Genomic DNA, 19699 nt, shown 5'->3' with positions numbered 1-19699 from the left:
AGACGGTCCATGTTTGGTTTTCGGGATCAAACAAGTCGCTCGCTATGCTGTATACATAGTATGACATACACGTATGTACGTGGATACTTCCACTTGAATCAGCACTGATGCTAACTGTCCACGATGTTCTTGCCCAACTGAAGACACGCCGCATCTCTTCATCACCTGCCAAAAGCTTCAAATGTGTGGCTGCAGCTAGGTCTCACCACGACGCCAAGATTGCAAGACCTCGGGCTAGCTGATGCTCCTCCTGGGCTAGACCCCTGCTTCTGACCAGAAGTCCTCTGGGGCTCCAGAAATGCTGCCGTATTTAGGAATGAAGACCATGACAGCCGGCTAACAATTACAAACATTTGTTCCGATTTCGAGTTATGGTGTAACCGTTTCAGGGCACCGGTAGATAAGGTTGCTGCCAAGTCCTTTGACCATTTGGGTCAGGCTTGAGTAAGTATAAAACAGTTAGTTATGTAGGTGTTCAGGGTACCTAGTACAGTGCTTATAAAACCGGTAGATAAGGTGGGGACTCTCTCCCCCCGTTGATTCCTCAGACCACAATCTACAAAACCGTGATGTTTCTAGATAAAATTCCAGAGGATGATGAGAGCTACAAATCGGCCTAGAATAAGTACATCCATATCATCATTTGTCGAAAATAGACATATGCTTTCTCCAGAAGTCAGGCCTCATGTCAACGTGGGTCACTGCCACATCCCACCCATCTCTCACGACGTCTCCGCTCACTTTCACCTGCAGCCATTTGCAGCGAGCCGTTAGCAAAGAAAGGAACTCGGATGTGATCTGAGAATCATCTTCTGCTCCAAAGCACGCCAAAAAAAGAAGGAAAAAAATTCTCCTCATATGATGGCAGCACTTCCACCTAATCACTTAAGAGTAAGACATGCATGCTTTATAAATTTGGGTGATTTTTAGCCTGTTGGACAGTATTGCTTTACTATTACTTTATTCATGCAGATGCAATGGTTTAAGAAGTTGCTCATGATCAGTATCAGTTGGAAAATGTATCCATGCATATCTCAGATGCAGTTCTTTTTCAGGCAACATGGCCTTGTTTTTTTAACAAACTGCGGATAAGGGCCGAAATGCCAGAACATTTCTTCAGTTATAGTTACCGAAAAATTACTTTGATCCTTTATGTGATGTCAGTCTTGCTTCTTAAGCATCACTATACTGTCATTTTGGTTTGCCTCATAACAATTGCAGCACAAACAACATTATTGGTGAAAATTATTCATGAATGATGCACAAGATACCTTTTGACGATAAGTACATGAACCCTTTCGGAACATAGCGGGTTCATTGTTGTAGTTCATTTGAAATCGCTGAAAAAGCAACTCGTTCTTATCCTTTGATAATGTTCCCTTCAGAGAATATTAAAGAGTTAGGGACAAAAGATAACTAAAGAATTAATTAGGATAATTGAAAAAATATTTAAATGATGAAAGAAGACCTTTAGTATCTCATTAGCTTTGTTTTCCTCTTCTCCAGATTTCACTAACATCCAAAAGCATGTATTGTATTGGTTCCTGTTGTGACCTGCAAATTAGCGTGTAGAACAAGTCAGCTCATTTTCTTCTTATGGTTCGTTCTAACTACTAGAAGAGTCAACCCCCTGCAACAGAATATCGTTGAAGAAAAAGATACTTGGACACTGATAAGTATTCATCACAGCATAGAGCTATACAAGCACCAAATTTAATGCATTCATACTGCTGCAGACAACATATAAATTCACATATTTCATGCTGAACTGTCATTGACAAGTTCATTGACATTTTCAGTTAGTTAAAGATATGCTATGTTAGGAGGAATAACTCACATTCTGCTTGCCTCCAGGACAAATAATCACAAACGATCTTTGGTTTTGGGTAACAGAGAACTTCTGCTTCAAACTTAGGTGGCTGCACTAATTCTTTACTGGGGAAATATTCTTTCCACTTCATCATGTAAAAGGAAGTGAAGCATGATGAACATGAAGAAAGGATTAATCTGCAAAAGAAGTTGCATAATTTATCGAAGACTTGACCAGTTGAAAAGCACACTACAGGAATTCTGAAACTAATAACTACCTCTCATTTCTCTGGTACAATTCAGTGTTCTCCTGGAACACAAAGCTGCAACAATAAATAAATAAATTAATTAAAATGATCATTTGCAACAAATTTTCAGGTTTGCCATCAAACAAACCAAAAAACACCTGTCTAAATTGAATGCATCATATCTAAGCTTTTGTTGGATGGTTCACTTTGCTTACAGTTTTAACATGATACTTATATTGCCAATGTATTCAATTCAATTCACTTCTGCTGATAGGAGGAGGAAAAATTGTGCTATGTGGAAAAATATATCCTTGTTTTCTTTGTATTTTTCAAAGTTCTCTCCATACAAAAACAGATATGTTGCACGGGCATATCATACCTGTACTCGTTGCTAAAACCATAACCAAAGATAATACCAGGGAATTGCTCCATCATCAAAGAAGCAGAAGCGTTCATCAAACTTAAAGCAGTCTCATCATTTGGCTTGTCAAATGAATGGATCAGCGAGAATCTAGGGAAAAGAAATTGAATTCTCCTTGTAAGTAAGACAACATAAGTATCTAGATGTATTGCCGCATGTATTTAAATATGAAAGTAGGGTCCTCACTGGTCAAATTGGCAGGCGCTGATACGAACAACGATCCAATTACAACATGGAAGCCTGTGGATGTCGTCGAACTTCTTCACATACTCGTATCTATATTTCCCTTTTTCCCCGACACACAATTAGACTAATGATGTATATATCCAAAGTTGACAGGAGCTTTAGGTAAACTTCCAGTCCAGCTAAAACAAAAGTTGGCAGGAGCTGGACTGGAAGCATACCTATAACTAGAATGATTCAACTAACCTTCTTGAAGAATGTATTGATGTTTTTCCCAAAACTCAGGTCCTATGATATCTAAATTTGACACTGTAATTGCCAGCCGGATTCTTTTTATGGGATTCCCGTAGTCATCTGTTTTCACCTTTGTTTCTACCTACAGAAACATGTAGAACCCTAACATTAGTCAACAATCAGACCCACAAAAGAAATGCAGTATACGGTCTGCACACTTGATTGGTCATCATAACCTTTGATCAATATCAGACAAGGAAATGGCATTAAATGGCAACTAAGGTGCTTCAATTATCCAAGCAAACTAACGTACAGCAAAATGTTTATATGCAAAATAAAACCAGAAGAGAAATCAGAAATGCATGAATATCTCTGGCGCAAAATATGACTAGAAGCTATCATCGCCATTTGATGTATCATGCAAATAATGTTTTGTGCGATGTAAGTACTTCACTGAGAATGAGCACGAACATCAATAATAATGAACTTTTGAATGCCTGACAGTGTTACCTTATCTCGATAAACACTTGATCCTTTCCGGAACATAGCCGGTTCATCCTCATAGTTGACTTGGAACTGTTGAGAAAGCAACTCATTCTTGTCCTTAGAAAATGTTCCCTACAAGAAAATAGACGGTTAAAGAGACGATTTATACAAATGCTACAAAAAGACACCTCTAACCCTAGATAATTTAGATGACCTTCAATGTTTGTTGTGCCTCTTTTTCAGTTTTTCCAGACTTCACCAACATCCAGAAGCATGTATTATAATGATTATTTATATGACCTGAAAGGCACGCATAACATTAAATATGTTAATCTTCACCCATTAATTAAAACTAGATAACACCCCACGCGTTGCTGCGGAAATTTATAGAATGTAATTAGAATATATGAGATTTTTGCCATATGAATGGTAGCAAACCTAGAGGTAAATAGAGGGTGGATGCATGTTATATTGCCTATATTGACTTGTGGCATTCAAGTTCAATTATTTGTTGCTGAAAAAAAGTAAAAAATAAAAATTGATGACGCGGAGGGCTTGTATGTGCTTCATGAGGGCTTGCATGTGGTGGGAACTGGGAAGTGGAAGAAAGTGAAAGGGTTGCTAAATCATGTGGATGGCTTGCATGTGCATTTAAATGGGAGCACTTAAGTAGCGAAGCAAAACCGGACATAGAAATCTCACTGAAGTGACACATACATACACCATATTCCTATGTTTAGTTAATGTTGCTGAAGCTTCGTAGTTTCGAGAACTTTTGGTTAATAACATACATGACATGATTTTATTGTTTTTGAGTGGAAACATGATTTTATTGTAGAGAACATCAACACACATAATTGCACAACATAAGAATATGATTATTTGTACTGGAAAAATGTCGACTGTAGTTTAAGAAGCTTACAGTCCACTTGCCTCCATGCCAAATAATCATGAATGGTTTTCATATTTGGATAGCATACAACTCGCCCATCAAAATAGGGAGGCTCCCTCAAATCTTTATTAGGAAAGAAATCTTTCCACTTCATCCCGTACAAAGATGTGAAGTAAGAAACACATAAAGACAGAATTTTGCTGCACGTATTGGTAGAGAGTCAATAACATGATGAGATTTTATAATAGAATAGTTCAAACCGTTCTGGGCATGGCAGTATCCTAATAGTGAAGGAATGAACAGATCAAATAAGGTAGGTACCTTTCTCGCCTTTGATAGAATTCTGTTTCCTCTCTGAAAACAAAACTGCAAAGCAAACAGAAAGATAACACACATAGATTATTATCCAAAGAATGAACAGAACTCTTTCAAATAGGAAGAACGGGACCTGCACAATTAAAAAAAGAGTCTGCATTCACAATGGTATTTGCATATAAATTTCATACAATTTTGTAAGTCTAACTTCAAAAAATGTTATACCTGTACTCATCGCTAACACCATAAGCAAACACTATATCAGGGAACTTCTCAAGCATAGAGGTGGCACAAGCATTCATCAATCTTAAAGCATTCTCATCATTTGGTTTCTCAAAGGCATGTATCTTCGAGAATCTAACAAAAAGAAAACTGAAATTAGTGGACAACTGGAAAAAACAACAAAGATAAATATTTCTAATCTGGAGCAAGAGTGATCCCCATATGCATGTTTCCCATATGTTTATCATCACAAAAAACTCAAGCAAAAGATATCGGTGCATGAACTAGAGCAAGAATTAAGATGACAAGATGGTCGATGCAGTTGCTTAACCTAGTGACCATATCAGTGTACAGCTAGGAAGTGAGCAAAGTAAAATGAGAGCAACCAGTCTATTATAGAAAGCAGCAATCAGTTAACAGGGTTGTGGAATAAAATTAAGAAACGTACATATAAACTGGTTTCCTATTACCCTTTTAGGGGGAAGAGATGAATTATACCGGTGGAAATGGCAGCCATCGATGCGGACAACGATCCAGTTGGAGGCCGGGAGGCGGCGGTCGAACTCGAACTCCCTCTTCACATACTCATACTCGCTGTTTGCCATCACCTGACGCTACAAGAAACGTGTTCTTGGAGCTGCACCTACAGAAAATCATAGTAAAGTGGCGGTATAGATTTTTGAACTTGAGTGAAATCTGCATTGGGTTGCCAGTTTTTGTACACTTGCTATCATAAACTAGCTAAGTGCCCTGGTGACATTGTGAAAGTGGGATTGTACTAGTAAAGTTGATATTACTCCTGTCAAACACCCACCCTACCGATACATACAGGAAGTTAAGAGTAAACACGGGGACATCGGCGAATTGACGCTAGGAATCAGCAATAGGACATTGCCATGCTTTTGCTCTTTCTGTTTGAACGCTGAGCATTGAATTTCCGTTGCTCCGTTATTGGTTATACATTACAGTTGTCGTGCGGACGCATGAAAAAAGAACAGGGCATTGCAACTTGGCATGCAGACGTACCTAACCGTGTCAACCTTGCCGGGGCAGTGGAGGCCGGCGGCCGGCGGCCGGTCTAGAGCGCTTCGAATCTGGAGTCTGGAGTCGGTGTCCGTGCCGGTCACTGACCGGTGGTCTTGGATCGATTCAGAGAGAGAGGAGGCTGGGGCAGGAACTCTATAGCTGCTGCGGGAGGGCGGGGAACGCTGGCAACCACCGGAGAGGAGCCGCGACGGGCGAGGCGCGCGCCTTCACGCTGGCAGCCGAAGAAAGCGGGGAGGCCGGCGGCGGTGGTCGGCGATGTCGGGAGGACCTACTATCTGAACTTGCAGCAGTCTTTTTTATCGGAATAATTGATGATAACCCCCCCAGTTCATGTCACTTTGATCATAACCCCCCCTTTGTGTCACTGACATGTGGGATTGATCATAACCCCCCCTTTGTGTCACTGACATGTGGGGTCTGGTCCCACATGTCAGTGACACAAAGGGGGGGTTATGATCAAAGTGACATGAACTGGGGGGGTTATCATCAAATCTCCCTTTTTTATCTGAATCTCAGAAACAGAGGAGGACCTACTCATCAGGTCGCAGTCTAGCTGGGCCGTGGGCTGGGCCTCCGTTGCAGGTGCCCATGCTGGTCTGTTGCAGCTTCGCAGACAAAGCGGAGAGAGAGAGGGAGCAGCCACGGACGGCACCTCGTTCGCAGACAAAGAAGGTTTGGGAGGGCGGCAACGCAGACCCATCTCCCCCAAATCCATCCCGCGGGAGACACGAGCGTGCGAGGGAGAGAGGCCGCTGCTCGCCCTGGTCCCGGTGGGATGAAGATTGACGATCCCCTCGACTTCGAGGGGGATAACGACCCCCTCCTCACCGTCCGCCGCCCCGCCAAGAGGTACTTTCCTCCCCCCTTCGAATCCATTCCGGTCTCGTTTTCAATTTCCGCCGGTAGGTTTCGGCGGCGTGGATGGCGTGGTTCGATTAGATTTGATTTCGTATGAACATGGCGCACTTGCTGAGGTTTTCAGCACTAGGGGCGTGGATTATCTTGTTGCCGCGGGCGTTTCCTTCTACTGGGTGATTTTAGGGTTTAACACTTTTATTAGAGGCTGATGCTATCAAATGAGAATTTCCATGATTGAGTATGTTGGTGTTGATTGACCCATCTGTCGCGGTGTTAGGAGGGTGGCACCAGTAGCAGTAGCATCAGAGGCAGCAGCCTGGATCATCGAAGCAACTAGTAGTGGTGGGAAAATCTCTAGCCACAGAAAAGGAAACGATGGACTAAGCTTGAGAAAATGAAAATCAGATGTCTTGTGTACAAATAAATCAGTACCAGATGATCGACTGGTCACGCCGCTTTTCAGTAGCACTCACATTACATGGAAATTCTAATTTGATAGCATCAGCCTCTAATAAAATTGTTAAACCCTAAAATCACCAGTAGAAGCAAACGATGGACTAAGCTTGAGAAAATGAAAATCAGATGTCTTGTGAACAAATAAATCAGTATCGGATGATCGACCGGTCACACTGCTTTTTAGTAGCACTCGCATTAGAGGCAGCAACCTGTAAAATCAGAGGAAAATCTCTAGTCACGGGGAAGAAATGATGAACTAATAAGCTTGATAAAAGGCAAATTGGACGTATTGTGAACAAATCCAGTGCCCAACTATTTTGTGGTGTAAATGACAGAGCAAAAGCTTGTTTAAGTTTAATGTGTCTTTATCTGGGAGAATGCTTGGTGAAATTTTACCACCGGAGTCATCTGGCCCTGTGGTATGCAATTCGGGTTTAACCTATCAATGATACGGCCATTCTAGCAATTTAGCTATTATTGATCAAAGTCAGTGTCCATTGCAGGAAGAAGGTTATTGAGCTGGATGATCTCGTAGAAGATTACTTTAATTCCGGTAAGGATGAGCTCAAAGCTTCTGCTGCTAAGTCTAAGGGTCGCCCCAAAGGAGACAATTCAGATGATGAAGACAAGCAGGTCAGGAAGGAGATTGACTTCTGCAAATTTGTGGAGGAGTGTGAGGAGAAGGTAATTGTCAAACAAACCATATGTCCTTCTAGATCGCACCCGTTTTTTTTTTAATATATAGCTTACTTTACTTGAAGGCGAAAGCGATGGATCCTGGAGAGGATGTACCCCAATGGGGCCAGCAAGTTTTCGGCTGTCAGGTCAAATGGCCCTAAATTTGTTCAGTTTATCTTCAATGCTAGGTTCTGTTTTTATTTTTCTAGTTTCTACTACTAAAGTATCTTCATGAACTGTACTTGCAGAAATCACCCTCAGGTCTTAATGGCACGGGAGTTGAAAATTGCCAACTTTTGCAATCATTCTGTGGAGATAAGCAGTTAGGTTTTGATCTAGAAATTGAACGAGGTTAGTTTTGTTATGCGCGCTTAATTCTCTTATTTGACTAAGTGTGGACACTATTGCTTTGCTTGTGTTTGATTTAACCCTTCTGTTTCTCATTGTGCCACCATGACTGTTCTTTTTTGTATCTAGTTATGTTTGCTTTCAGGTTTTGGTTTTTCCTCTTGCAGATAATGTAAGCAACTTCTTAATGTTATTTATGTAGGAGAGGGCTTTTTAGAAGGCATGCTGATCAATGGATGGCTTTTGAAGTTGGTACTCCTATATGGTTCTGTTGAAGACTCTATAGCATCATGGGTGCTAACCAAGTGTAAGGATCTATGCTTAGCTCAGTTCAAAATTGTTCTTTTAGATTGCCTTGTATGCTTACCACCATTAGCCACCAGTGCTGTACTCATCCAATAAGAAGTTGCAAGATTCTGCATCTGAATTTTGGGATAGTCTCCTTTCCCTAAATGAGGTAACTGCATAATCAGTTTTCTTTTGTGTTTTTGTGTTCTGCCTTTGGCTTCTGTACATAATTTCAGATTGATTACAGGATGATAAACCATTGGTAAACTTTGGATACTTCCCAAGCTACTCTATTCTTATGGGTGCTATACTCAACTATGGATACCTACATGATGCTCCTTGCACTAAAACTTGCACCTCTGAAATTGCGGTTGCAGGTTGGTTCCATACATAATTTTCTTCCTTTCTTAATCAGTTATCACTTATGCACAACACATGTTTTTGAGTCTTTAATTTCATACTTGTGATGGTGAACATTCTGGAAATTCCATCTCCATTTCTTAACTATTTTTTCATTCATGGCCAGACACTTCAGATGGTGGTCCACCTCAAAACATCACTGCATGGTTAAGAGTTGTATCTGCTTGCTGCAAAATTAGGTAACTGGATTGTCTGATACACAGAGTATAGCTGTTTTTTGCTTGTGATTCACTTATACAAAACCTAAGATGAAACTGCCTATGTAAAGCTATTCACTATAACATTCCATTTGCCTATGAAATTCAAGATTTTCACGGCATAGTTTTGCAACAGAATGTCTAGGATAATGTATCTATTTATTTTATTTTTGCCTGTGTTGTATTTTTTTTCTGTTAAGCTTCATGCACTAGCCAACGCAACCAAAAGTCTGAACTAATGGAAAGGGCTAGATAATGCACATATACACTTCAACACCCCTCTCACGTGTGCTTGGAAAGTCAACAACGTGGGTGGACTCAGAGGTATGGCTCAAGAGGCCTATACGTGGACATAAAGGGGGGCAGCAGCAATTTTTAGATAAATTGTGGAAGCCAGGATTTGAACTCAAGACCTTAGCTCCGATACCATGTTAAGCTTCATGCACTGGCCAACACAACCAAAAGTCCGAACTAATGGAAAGGGCTAGACAATCCACATATCACTTCAACACTTCCAATTCCCAGTATGATGAAAATCTCTGCCTTGAGGGGAATTTATCAATTGTCACTATTGTAGTCATGATAACATGTATAGGTGTACTGTTCCATAATGTATAACAGTGATTTATTTCTTCTAAACTGGCGTTTGTTATAGTTCATTTAATCCTTGGAGAATTTTGAAACACTGTGATGTTAGCAAATATTTGAAATAGTGATATCATCCTTTATGTTTTAATGGTCTATTTTTTATTTACAGAAAAATGCATTCTATCTTCTCACCTTCGGAAGCGCAAGATGTCCTTGTTATTGTTATTTCCCTCTTTTTGGACCGTCGACTTGAAGGGCTGCTGCTTATTTTGGGAGATTGCCTGAATTCACTCATCTCGTACTTCAATACGAGTGAATGGGAAAGTAGCTGTCTGATGGTTGCTGAGTCAATTTCTAAGAGGTAAAAGATTCAGTGATGCCTATTATAAATTTGTAGCCCATAGTATTGTTTTGACCATAATATACATGTCCAATCAGAGAAATGCTGGAGTACTTAAACTGGGTCCTGAATAGATAAGTTTCACACTCGCTAGCAATGACTGCTTCTTGACAAGTACTGTGTATCATCAATGAATCTCGTTTGCTCCATTTGTGCTAATTTCTTGCATCCATGGCATGTAAAGGCAGTTATGTTGCCTGTACATTATCAGCTAATTGTATTTATTGTGTTAATTAAAGAAGCTTCCTCGAGTCGGTCCCATGGTTTTTCCACTTAGGGTGTTTGCCTCTCTGAATTCGGTTTCATAACATTGTAGGGTCAACATGGATCTTAATTGTTTAAGGCTTGTTGACTGCATTACCGGAACCAACGACCATAGCAAATTCCTAAGGAGCGAGCTGGCCCTTCAGTTGCTCAAAAATAGCTTCGGCCTTAAAGTAAGCATGGTGAGCATGTGTTCTCTGTATGAATCGCCTTGTGGCTAGTGGCGCTGACTGCATATCCTGCATATTTAGGTGGCGAATGTTGAAAGGATCCTGAAGTCGGTCACATCGATAAATGTGAAGGAGAAAGAATGCAATTTCTTTGTGCTCTACATGCACATAGTTTTGGTGGACAACCTGCTCTTCTCTAGCGACGCGTTCAGAAACAAGACCGCAATAATCGACGCTTGGCGTAATTTTCTACGGAACTGCTCGACCCAGATAGGATGCACGGACTGGAGGTTCTACGCTTCGAAGGTGCCAAAGCCTGCCTTTTTTGCTTTGTTTGAGCTGATGCATCCTTTTTTTCCTTTCCTATATATTGCTCATGAGCATATTGTTTGTTGGGTGCAGGTCCGAAACAAGGCGTCGTATCTCCTGCAAGGTGCAATGCTGAAAAGGCCTGCTGGCAGTGGTAGCATTCCTGCCAAGTGATTTGAACCAACCTACTGAAATGCCTGCTGCTGGAGAGCACGGAACCTACGCCCTGATTTACTGGCACAAGTAGTATGTCTAGGGTGAATTGTAGGCTCATTTTTTGGGTACCTGATGGGTGGCTGACAGTAGTATTCGCAGCCCATGTATAGCGTAGTCCCCAGCACTCTCAAGTCTCAACGCCACTTGATGAACTTTTTGCAGCATAGACTTGTACTGAATATACATTATCAGCGTGTTTGGTTCAGGGGAATTAGAGACGGGAAATGGGAGTTGAGGGGTAAGAAGATTAAAAATCCACTGTTTAATTAGAGGAAATGGGAGTTTAAGTGGGAAGGGGACTGGGAGTTGAGAAAGCCAATTCCCACCAATTTCTTCCCAGGGGGTACCTTGTTAATTCGTGAGCAGAGTTCTATCCCATGCCAATTCCCATCATATGCCAAACAAGGAAATGGGAGTAAAAATCTACTTCCCATGTCTAATCCTTTCATAAACACCCTTGTGCAAACTCCCATTCTTTACCCAAGTATTTACCAAACAGGCTGTATGTAGATTTGCTAGTCATATTTCTACCTTCTAACCAGCCTAGTTGATACTGTGGAGACGTGGCTGTCGGCTTGCACATCGCATCGTTTTAATGGGAACCAAGTGACTCATCTGATACCCCCTTGCATTCTACTACTATGGATGCTCATCGGGCAGAAGAAAAATGAAGACAGCGAGCCGGCCGCCGCGATCGTCGCCGGGCGGGAGTTGCTCCATCAAGGTATCAGCTGACACCTGATGAACGCAGCTGCATATGCCGGTTGGATCTGGCACGCTACTTACGCCGAACTGGCCAGATTCCGAACATTGTTTTTGGAGTCGCCTGCTGGTGCACATGGGTTCCGGTGGGCGGGCAGCCAGGTGTGCGTCGCCATGCCCTCCTGCTGCTCGCTCGCTACGCGCTGCATTATTGACTCGCCCACTAGCAGTAGCGGACCTCGTTGGTGGCGGGAGCCAATGGGCCACAGACCGATGAGCCGACACGAGAGGGGTCGAACGGGTCTCGCCCAGATGCTCAGTTGCCCGGGGAGGGGACCGGGGTTGAGCCGGCAGCATCGCCATCGGTGCCTATGATCTCGTCGCGGTTCGGGTCCTTTGAACCAGCATCAGCGCCACCTAGACTTTGGAGTGACCGGGTAGAGTCTGATGATTTGTTTGAGCACACGCTACCTCTGTTGGAGTTTGAGGGGGCTGGCGGTTCTGGACACTTGGTGAGGGCCTCATCGGCGAGGACTCTGGTTGGAGTTGGGGTGGGGGAGCCGGAGGTCGCTTCTCTTTCCCTTCATCCTCTGGTGGTCGAGGCGCCGACGCGGATTGCTACCTGTGAGCTGGTGGTGGGGGCGGGGGGTCGGGGCAGGAGGCCTTGACGTCTCCCCTCCATATCCCGACGCCGGTGACGTCGGTCACGTTGGGGTCAGCCAACGCCGGGGGAGGGAGCCCGAGGCAGGTGGCCTCGGCTCCTGCTACTCCGGTGGAGGCGGCGACACCTGCGCCATCTGCTGCGTTGGGGGAGGGGCTAGGGCAGGAGGCCCTGGCTCCTCCTTCTTCCCCGGTGGTCTGGAGGACCGCCTCTTCTTCGCCGACAGCTCTTCCGTCTGCACAACCGGATGGGGCGGGAGGAGGGCGCGGGCAGGCGGCCCCCGTCATCCCCTCTCTGTCTGCACCGATGGCAGTGGACCCCGGCGTGGGGCACCTGTCTGTGGGGCTTGGGAGCCCGCAGCCGCCTCCTCTGGTATCCTCGGCTGACCCTTTGAGGGACTCGGCGCCAGGTTTTACTAGGGAGGAGGTTGTTGCTTTTGGCGGGATCTCGGATCCCGTCTCGACAGGGAGACGGATGAGTGCTCGCATCCACGAGCTCCCGGAGGTGGATGATATGCAGCAGCGGTGCGCTATGAGGGCGGCCAAGCTTCAGGAGGCTGCATCATCTTCTGGTATGTCTGTCAACATATCTAACTCTTTATTGCATTTTCTAATGAGGAGATTATAAATAATGCAAACCAGTTAGGAGTTTCACTAGGTACCACGGATAGTGAGATCACTAATTCGGTCAATGATCTGTTAGATTTGGAGGCGGAACGTGTCTTAGAGACTATTCGTAATCTTGCAGCAATTAAACCGATGAATGATGATGAGATTGATGCGTTAGGGGTTAGAGTGCTAGATAATATGTGTGCGGATCTAGCACCTCCAAATCATGTGTCTGAGGACGATGATGTACCCATCGAGTATGATGCTGATAATTTAAGTGAACCCGGTTATGAGGACCGAGCGGCAGAGCCTAGTAAACCAAAACATAAGTGGAAACGGAAGATCTATCCTGATTCCGCAGTTCGTAGGAGTGCTAGGATTCGAATCACTAAAAAATTCCATGATGAATTATGAGAGGAATCTTTTGGAATAGCAGAGATCTGAAGGACTTGGCTAAAAGAAGGTTCCTTGCTGAGGCAGCTCTAGAGCAGAAGTTAGATTTTGTTGCTCTATCGGAGACTGGTAGAGAAAACTTTGCGCCCCGGTTTCTTTCTTCTCTTGTGGGTGGTATTGATTTCGATTGGCATTGCCTCCCTCCGTGAGGAAGATCGGGTGGTATCTTACTTGGTGTGAGATGCGATTCGCTTGAAGTCCGAAGTATAGTGATGGGTGACTTGGCGCTGAAGTTTCGAGTTAGGTCTAAGATAGATGGTTTTAACTGGGCTTTGGTGGCGGTTTATGGTGCCGCACAACCCGAGCTTAAACCGGAGTTTCTGGCGGACCTTGTTCGAATCTGTGGGTCAGAACAACTTCTAATTTTAGTTGGAGGTGATTTCAATATCATCAGAAGGAGAGAGGAGAAGAATAATGATAACTTTGACGACAGATGGTCGTTTATGTTCAATACCATTATTGAAAGCTTGGATCTGAGGAAGATAGAGCTTTCTGGTAGAAAGTTTACCTGGGCTTATGCTCTGCCAAACCCGACTTATGAAAAACTTGATCGAGTTCTTGCGAGCGTGGAGTGGGAACAAAAGTTCCCTCTGGTTACGGTGCGAGCTCTCTCGAGGGGAATATCCGATCACACACCCTTGTTCGTGAACTCAGGGGAGCCGAACCACGTGGGTAACAAGAACACCTTTTCTTTCGAGATGTCATGGTTCGAACGCGAGGGGTTCTTGGACTTGATTGCCAGGGAATGGGCTAGAGGTGCAGGAGGCAACACTGCGATCGAGCGTTGGCAGAATAAGATTAGGCATTTGAAAAGTTTTTTACGGGGTTGGGCTAAGCACCTCAGTGGTGTGTATAAGATTGAAAAGGATAGACTCCTTTCTCTCATTCAGGCCCTGGACATCAAGGCTGAATCCACTATTTTACTGCCTGTGGAGCTTCAGGTTAAAAGTGAGGCGGAGAGGAGGTTGAAAGAACTGCTCCGTGAAGAAGAATTGAAGTGGGCTTTGCGTGCTAAAGTACGCAAAGTGGTCCAAGGGGACGCGAATACTCAATTCTTTCATTTGATAGCTAATGGTAAGCACAGAAAGAAGCGTATCTTTCAGCTTGAACAAGACGAGGGCACTATTTTAGGTCAGGATAACCTAAAAACATATATTACCGAATATTACAAGCAGTTATTTGGATCTCCGGAGGATAATTGTGTATCCCTCGTTGAGTCCAGGACTGAGGATGTGCCTCAGTTATCGGCTGCTGAAAATGATATTCTGGTTGCCCCGTTCTCAGAGAAGGAGGTGTTTGATGCTATTGCACAGATGAAAAACAATAAGGCTCCCGGACCGGATGGATTCTCGGCAGAGTTCTATAAAAAATGTTGGCACATTATTAAGGGGGATTTGCTACCTATGTTCCATGATCTGTTTTCTGGACAGCTTCAGTTATTTCACTTGAATTTTGGAACTATCACACTGCTTCCCAAGAAAACGGATGCTGTGAGAATTGAGCAATTCAGGCCGATATGCCTCCTCAATGTTAGTTTCAAAATTTTCACCAAGGTAGGGACTAATAGGCTCACACAGATTGCGCATTCTGTGGTGCAACAGTCCCAAACTGCTTTCATGCCGGACAGAAATATCCTTGAAGGGGTGATCGTCCTGCATGAAACACTCCATGAAATCCATTCCAAAAAATTAGATGGAGTAATTTTTAAGGTGGATTTCGAGAAAGCGTACGATAAGATCAAATGGCCATTCCTCCAACAGTCATTGTGTATGAAAGGTTTTGATGAAGCCTGGCGCCGACAGGTTGAATCTTTTACGCAAAAAGGTAGTGTGGGAATTAAAGTTAATGATGATATAGGTCATTACTTCCAGACACATAAAGACCTCAGACAAGGAGATCCGATGTCCCCTATCCTGTTTAACATTGTGGTGGACATGTTAGCAATTTTGATAGGAAGAGCTAAGGAAAATGGTCAAGTAGGTGGATTGATACCTCATCTCGTTGATGGAGGTGTATCCATCCTTCAGTACGCTGATGATACAATTATCTTTATGGAGCATGACTTGGCCAAGGCGAGAAATATGAAGCTTGTATTATGCCTATTTGAACAATTGACCGAGTTAAAGATTAACTTTCATAAGAGCGAGCTGTTCTGTTTTGGTAGAGCCAAAGACGAACAGGACGCTTATAGGCAATTGTTTGGATGCGAGTTGGGAGAGTTACCTTTCTCTTACCTGGGTATTCCAATCCACCATCGTAGGCTGACAAACAAAGAGTGGAAGTGCATCGAGGACCGATTTGAAAAGAAACTGAGTTGTTGGAAGGGTAAGCTTATGTCATACGGAGGCCGATTAATCCTGATTAATTCGGTACTCACGAGTATGCCCATGTTTCTCCTATCGTTCTTTGAGGTCCCAGTTGGTGTTAGGAAGAGACTGGACTTCTATCGATCGCGTTTCTTTTGGCAGGGTGATGAGCTTAAACGAAAATATCGACTTGCTAAGTGGGATATCATCTGTAGACCGAAAGACCAAGGAGGTCTCGGTATTGAGAATCTAGAAGTTAAGAATAGATACCTTCTTAGCAAGTGGCTGTGGAAGCTCTCAACGGAGAATGATGCCATGTGGGCTCAAATCCTTCATGCCAAGTACCTCCAGACAAAAACTTTGTCCCAGGTTACAGTCAGGCCGACTGATTCACCTTTCTGGAAAGGTTTGATGAAAGTCAAACAATCTTTCTTTAATAGGATGAAGTTTGTTATTGGAAACGACTCTTGTACACGTTTCTGGGAGGATACTTGGCTCGGCGAGACACCTTTGGCCATCCAATATCCATCTTTATACCGTATTGTTCAACGACGTGAAGTGTTTGTTGCTTCGGTATTTCAATCTATCCCCCTTAATATTCAGTTTCGACGGACGCTAGCGGGCAATCGTTGGGACGACTGGCTCCGTTTAGTTAGGAGACTGATGGAGGTCCAATTATCTCAACAACCCGATGAATTATGCTGGAAATTGACTAAGTCTGGAGTATTCACTGTTAAATCAATGTATATTGATGTTATTAATTCGAACTCCATTCCTACCTCTAAGCATGTTTGGGCGGTCAAAATTCCTTTAAAAATAAAAGTGTTCATGTGGTTTGTTCATAAACAAGTTATTTTAACCAAAGACAACTTGATAAAGCGTAATTGGACAGGACTTACTAGGTGCAGTTTCTGTGATCGGGATAAGGCAATCAAACACCTCTTATTTGATTGCCTGTTGGCCAAAGTACTTTGGCAGACGGTCCACATTACTTTTAATATCAATCCACCGAATTCTGTTAACGCGTTATTTGGGACATGGTTTAATGGGATTGAGCCTAACTTAGCGAGACACATTCGGGTTGGAGTTTGTGCTTTGATGTGGACTATCTGGACTTGCAGAAATGATTTGGTTTTTAACAGAATATCATGTATCCATTTTTTGCAAGTTTTATTTCGAACTACGGCTCTGATCCGTACCTGGTCGCTACTCACCCAGCCGGAGGCCAGGGAGCATTTGGTTACTGGGTCTTTCCGATGGGAGATGGTAGCTCGAGATATTTTCAACCGGTTTGGATGGCGGTCATGTAATAGGATAGGCATGTAGTTTACCTACCTAGTTTTAGCCAGCCGGTTGTGGCGTCTTCTCTTGGCTAGTGGATGTTTCTAGCCCTTTTTGGCTCTGTGTGAGCTTTCTTTGCTTTTTATTACTTTTAGAGACCTTGAAACCATGTTCGCACTGCTTTTTTGGTTAATAAGATGGCCGTATGCATCTTTCTGATGCAGAGACCGGGGAATTCTCCCTTTTCGGAAAAAAAAACTTATCCTGCGTTGCGTGTAAGCAGTTTGTACCAGCGGCATTTTCTTCACTTCCAAATTGTCTGCTACCTCTACGTACGTGCCATGAGCGCGGACGGAACCCCAGCTAAGAAAGAGAAAGAAAGATTTGGACTCCATTTCGGTCACCCGCGACAAAATAACTCGAGCTGGCACCTGCCTCGCCTCCAACGTGGATGGAAATTCGGTAGCGAGAGTGACCAGAAATTTCATCAACCGTCCATTCTCTCATCTGGGTCGTTGAGGCCTAGGATCTCTTTGGTTCCGAGGTACCGCTTCTCAGTCTCCGTGGGAAACACGGAGAGAATTAACGCTAAATCTAAGAAAGAGCAGCAATGGCTGGATCAAAAGGGCTCAATGATTTCCACATGCTTTTATTTCAGAAATCAACCAGGGAGAGACCTGAAGAACAGCTACCTAAGTGTATATTCATCCATGTCGGATCTTCGGCGGAGGCGGAAGTAACAAAAATCGGAGTGTCATATCATCGTCGCGCGTAGTCGTACTAGTGTGATTGTTTCAAATCTTGATCATCATCTCTGGAGTGTGTAGAAGAAGCGTAGGTGTGCCATGGAGGCGCACAGACACACACACACGGCGGCGGCGGCGGTGGCCATTTAACACTCTTGTCGGACGTTGCACGCGACGGCCTGCGCCCACATGCGAATCTGGTCCTTCATCTCCGCCGCGGACCTCGCGTCCGCCTGCTGCAGCCTTATCGCCGCCGCCGCCGTCGGGGGCGCCGACCGCGCCCCGTGCTGCCACGCCTCCGACAGGTACGGCCGCCGCACGACCCCGTCGCCGTCGTCATTGCCCGCGGCGTTGCTGTTGCTGGCGCCGATGCCGATGCCGTTGGCGTTGTTGACGGTCGAGTCGTCGTTGTCGCTGGTGCTGCTGGACCCGGAGACGGAGCCGGAGCTCTTGTGGGGCTTGTTGGCCTTGTCGTCGCGGAGGCCCGGGAGGACGTCCGCCAGGCTCTCCCTCAGCTCCTCCTGGTCGAACACGAAGCCCAGGTCCTTGAACCCCTGGACCTCGATCGACTCCAGCGCGCTCGAGCTCTTCCACATCTTGTCCTGTAGGCTGCTCTTGTCCCGGACGAGGGCCGGCTGCTGGTTCGCGCTTAACGATCGGAGGTCGCGCCGCGGCGGGCCACGCTCCGCTCTGCTGCCACCGCCTATCATCCTCGGCGTCCGGTCAGGCTGCAATGAAAGTAAACAGCACGTCAGTTCGTCGGACACGTAGCAGCTGAGCTCCATAGCTCAGACTCAGAGCATTCGCTCGATCATCCAATCCACGATCGGTTGCTGATAAGGCGATGATGGGATGCCTATGATGCATTGGAGCTGGTAACGTACCTTGGTGGGCGTGTGCGAGCGGTAGTGCCTCTCGAGCGTGCTGTGCGAGTGCCTGAGCCTGGGCATGCTCGGCGTTGACTCGGCGACCCCGGCGGGTCGGCGGCCGTGGCCGTCACCAATGGTTGCGGACGACGTGACCGGCATGGATGGCGCCCGGTTGAGCGCCGACGACCCGCGGCCTTCCTCGGCGATCCTGGTGCGCAGGACGCCCTCGTAAATCTTGCTCCAGTTCATGTCGTCGTCCTCCACCTCGGCCTCCTGCTGATCGCCGCCACAGCCAGCGTCCTCCTCCACTATCAGCTCGTTGTCCTTGGGCGACGAGGGGTCCATCCCGATGCGAGGCGCCGGGAGCGACGGCGTCCGGAGCAGCCTCCGTGATCCTTGCGCCTTGGCCGTCCGCCCAGACGACGTGGACGGCGACTTGGGCAGCAGCGGTGGCCTGGTCCTCCCCTTGGCGGCGTCGTCCCTGCCGCCGCCGCTGCCGCCGAGGGAGTTGCTGAAGAACCAGTAGTCGTCGAGCAGGTCGAGCGCCGGGGCGCGCTCCGCCGGCTCGTCCGCCTTCTTCCTGCCCTGCCGGACGACGTCCGCGTCCCGCGGCGCTGACAAGAAGGAGCTCATGCCTGGCTGCCTGCGTGGCGCGGAACAAGAGATGAGACGGGGAGGAGGGAGATGCGCGCTCGCTAGGCGGCCGCTGGCCTTTTGGATTGGCCTGAGCCGTCGGCCTGGTGGGTGTGGCGTGGCGCGAGAGGGAGGGAGAGCGAGAGCGAGAGCGAGCGATTGTCTTGTCTCGTACGAGAGGGAGGAGCCGGGGATGGATGGACGGATGGGCGCCGCCACTTTGTTGTTTTCCGGTGTCGGGCTTGGGGTTTTGTTGCGGTGGCCCGGCCCGGCGCGGGGCCGAGGGGCCCGCGCGCGGCGGAATTCTTTGCCCCGCCAGCCAGTTGGGGGCTGGTGGGGTCCGGGCGACACGTCGGTCTGATGATTGCGTTATGCTCGCACCGCACATGAC

The 19699-nt window shown here is 45.7% G+C and overlaps 3 protein-coding genes across 5 annotated transcripts; 1 reads left to right on the top strand and 2 right to left on the bottom strand.

Annotated features, from left to right (window-relative positions):
* Nucleotides 1-508: 508 nt before the first annotated feature.
* LOC119267754 (tRNA(His) guanylyltransferase 1-like) lies at nucleotides 509-6138 on the bottom strand. Of its 2 annotated transcripts, none has more exons than XM_037549192.1 (15): nucleotides 5837-6138; nucleotides 5309-5453; nucleotides 4814-4945; nucleotides 4595-4639; nucleotides 4304-4473; nucleotides 3596-3681; nucleotides 3406-3513; nucleotides 2908-3037; nucleotides 2665-2764; nucleotides 2437-2568; nucleotides 2088-2132; nucleotides 1838-2007; nucleotides 1469-1554; nucleotides 1272-1379; nucleotides 509-747 (listed from the first exon to the last, which is right to left on the bottom strand). In XM_037549192.1, the coding sequence occupies exons 2-15, from the start codon at nucleotides 5413-5415 to the stop codon at nucleotides 640-642; spliced, it is 1527 nt and encodes a 508-aa protein (XP_037405089.1). In that variant the 5' UTR covers nucleotides 5416-5453; nucleotides 5837-6138; the 3' UTR covers nucleotides 509-639. The 2 variants fall into 2 exon arrangements, with proteins under 2 accessions (XP_037405089.1, XP_037405090.1); XM_037549193.1 differs by having other exon boundaries at nucleotides 5309-5447.
* Nucleotides 6139-6485: 347 nt separating this feature from the next.
* LOC119267753 lies at nucleotides 6486-11265 on the top strand. Of its 2 annotated transcripts, none has more exons than XM_037549189.1 (12): nucleotides 6486-6706; nucleotides 7675-7855; nucleotides 7933-7995; nucleotides 8098-8200; nucleotides 8400-8504; nucleotides 8581-8654; nucleotides 8733-8862; nucleotides 9012-9084; nucleotides 9860-10051; nucleotides 10407-10536; nucleotides 10606-10830; nucleotides 10927-11265. In XM_037549189.1, the coding sequence occupies exons 1-12, from the start codon at nucleotides 6633-6635 to the stop codon at nucleotides 11005-11007; spliced, it is 1431 nt and encodes a 476-aa protein (XP_037405086.1). In that variant the 5' UTR covers nucleotides 6486-6632; the 3' UTR covers nucleotides 11008-11265. The 2 variants fall into 2 exon arrangements, with proteins under 2 accessions (XP_037405086.1, XP_037405087.1); XM_037549190.1 differs by having other exon boundaries at nucleotides 6488-6706; nucleotides 10407-10527.
* Nucleotides 11266-17679: 6414 nt separating this feature from the next.
* On the bottom strand, nucleotides 17680-19514 carry LOC119267752. Its single transcript, XM_037549188.1, has 2 exons — nucleotides 18691-19514; nucleotides 17680-18534 (listed from the first exon to the last, which is right to left on the bottom strand). Exons 1-2 carry the CDS (start codon nucleotides 19306-19308, stop codon nucleotides 17953-17955), a joined length of 1200 nt encoding a protein of 399 aa, XP_037405085.1. The 5' UTR covers nucleotides 19309-19514; the 3' UTR covers nucleotides 17680-17952.
* Between the last annotated feature and the right edge of the window lie 185 nt (nucleotides 19515-19699).

This window comes from Triticum dicoccoides, chromosome 3A, assembly GCF_002162155.2.
Source record: "Triticum dicoccoides isolate Atlit2015 ecotype Zavitan chromosome 3A, WEW_v2.0, whole genome shotgun sequence".
In the NCBI taxonomy this organism is placed as follows: Eukaryota; Viridiplantae; Streptophyta; class Magnoliopsida; order Poales; family Poaceae; genus Triticum; species Triticum dicoccoides.
Note: the sequence above shows the minus strand (reverse complement) of the source record. Positions and strands in the feature narration are given on the sequence as shown.

Bases quoted from the DNA above. Each gene is read 5' to 3' on its own strand.
- LOC119267752 (XM_037549188.1), bottom strand. From the start codon at position 19,308: ATGAGCTCCTTCTTGTCAGCGCCGCGGGACGCGGACGTCGTCCGGCAG. The intron at 18,535-18,690 runs GTACGTTACCAG...CTTTCATTGCAG, and splicing joins GCTCGCACACGCCCACCAAG to CCTGACCGGACGCCGAGGAT.
- LOC119267753 (XM_037549189.1), top strand. From the start codon at position 6,633: ATGAAGATTGACGATCCCCTCGACTTCGAGGGGGATAACGACCCCCTC. The intron at 8,201-8,399 runs GTTAGTTTTGTT...TTATTTATGTAG, and splicing joins TGATCTAGAAATTGAACGAG to GAGAGGGCTTTTTAGAAGGC. The intron at 8,505-8,580 runs GTAAGGATCTAT...ATTAGCCACCAG, and splicing joins ATCATGGGTGCTAACCAAGT to TGCTGTACTCATCCAATAAG.
- LOC119267754 (XM_037549192.1), bottom strand. From the start codon at position 5,415: ATGGCAAACAGCGAGTATGAGTATGTGAAGAGGGAGTTCGAGTTCGAC. The intron at 3,682-4,303 runs GTAAGCTTCTTA...CGTGCCTTTCAG, and splicing joins GGCATGGAGGCAAGTGGACT to GTCATATAAATAATCATTAT. The intron at 1,555-1,837 runs GTGAGTTATTCC...GCTAATTTGCAG, and splicing joins GTCCTGGAGGCAAGCAGAAT to GTCACAACAGGAACCAATAC.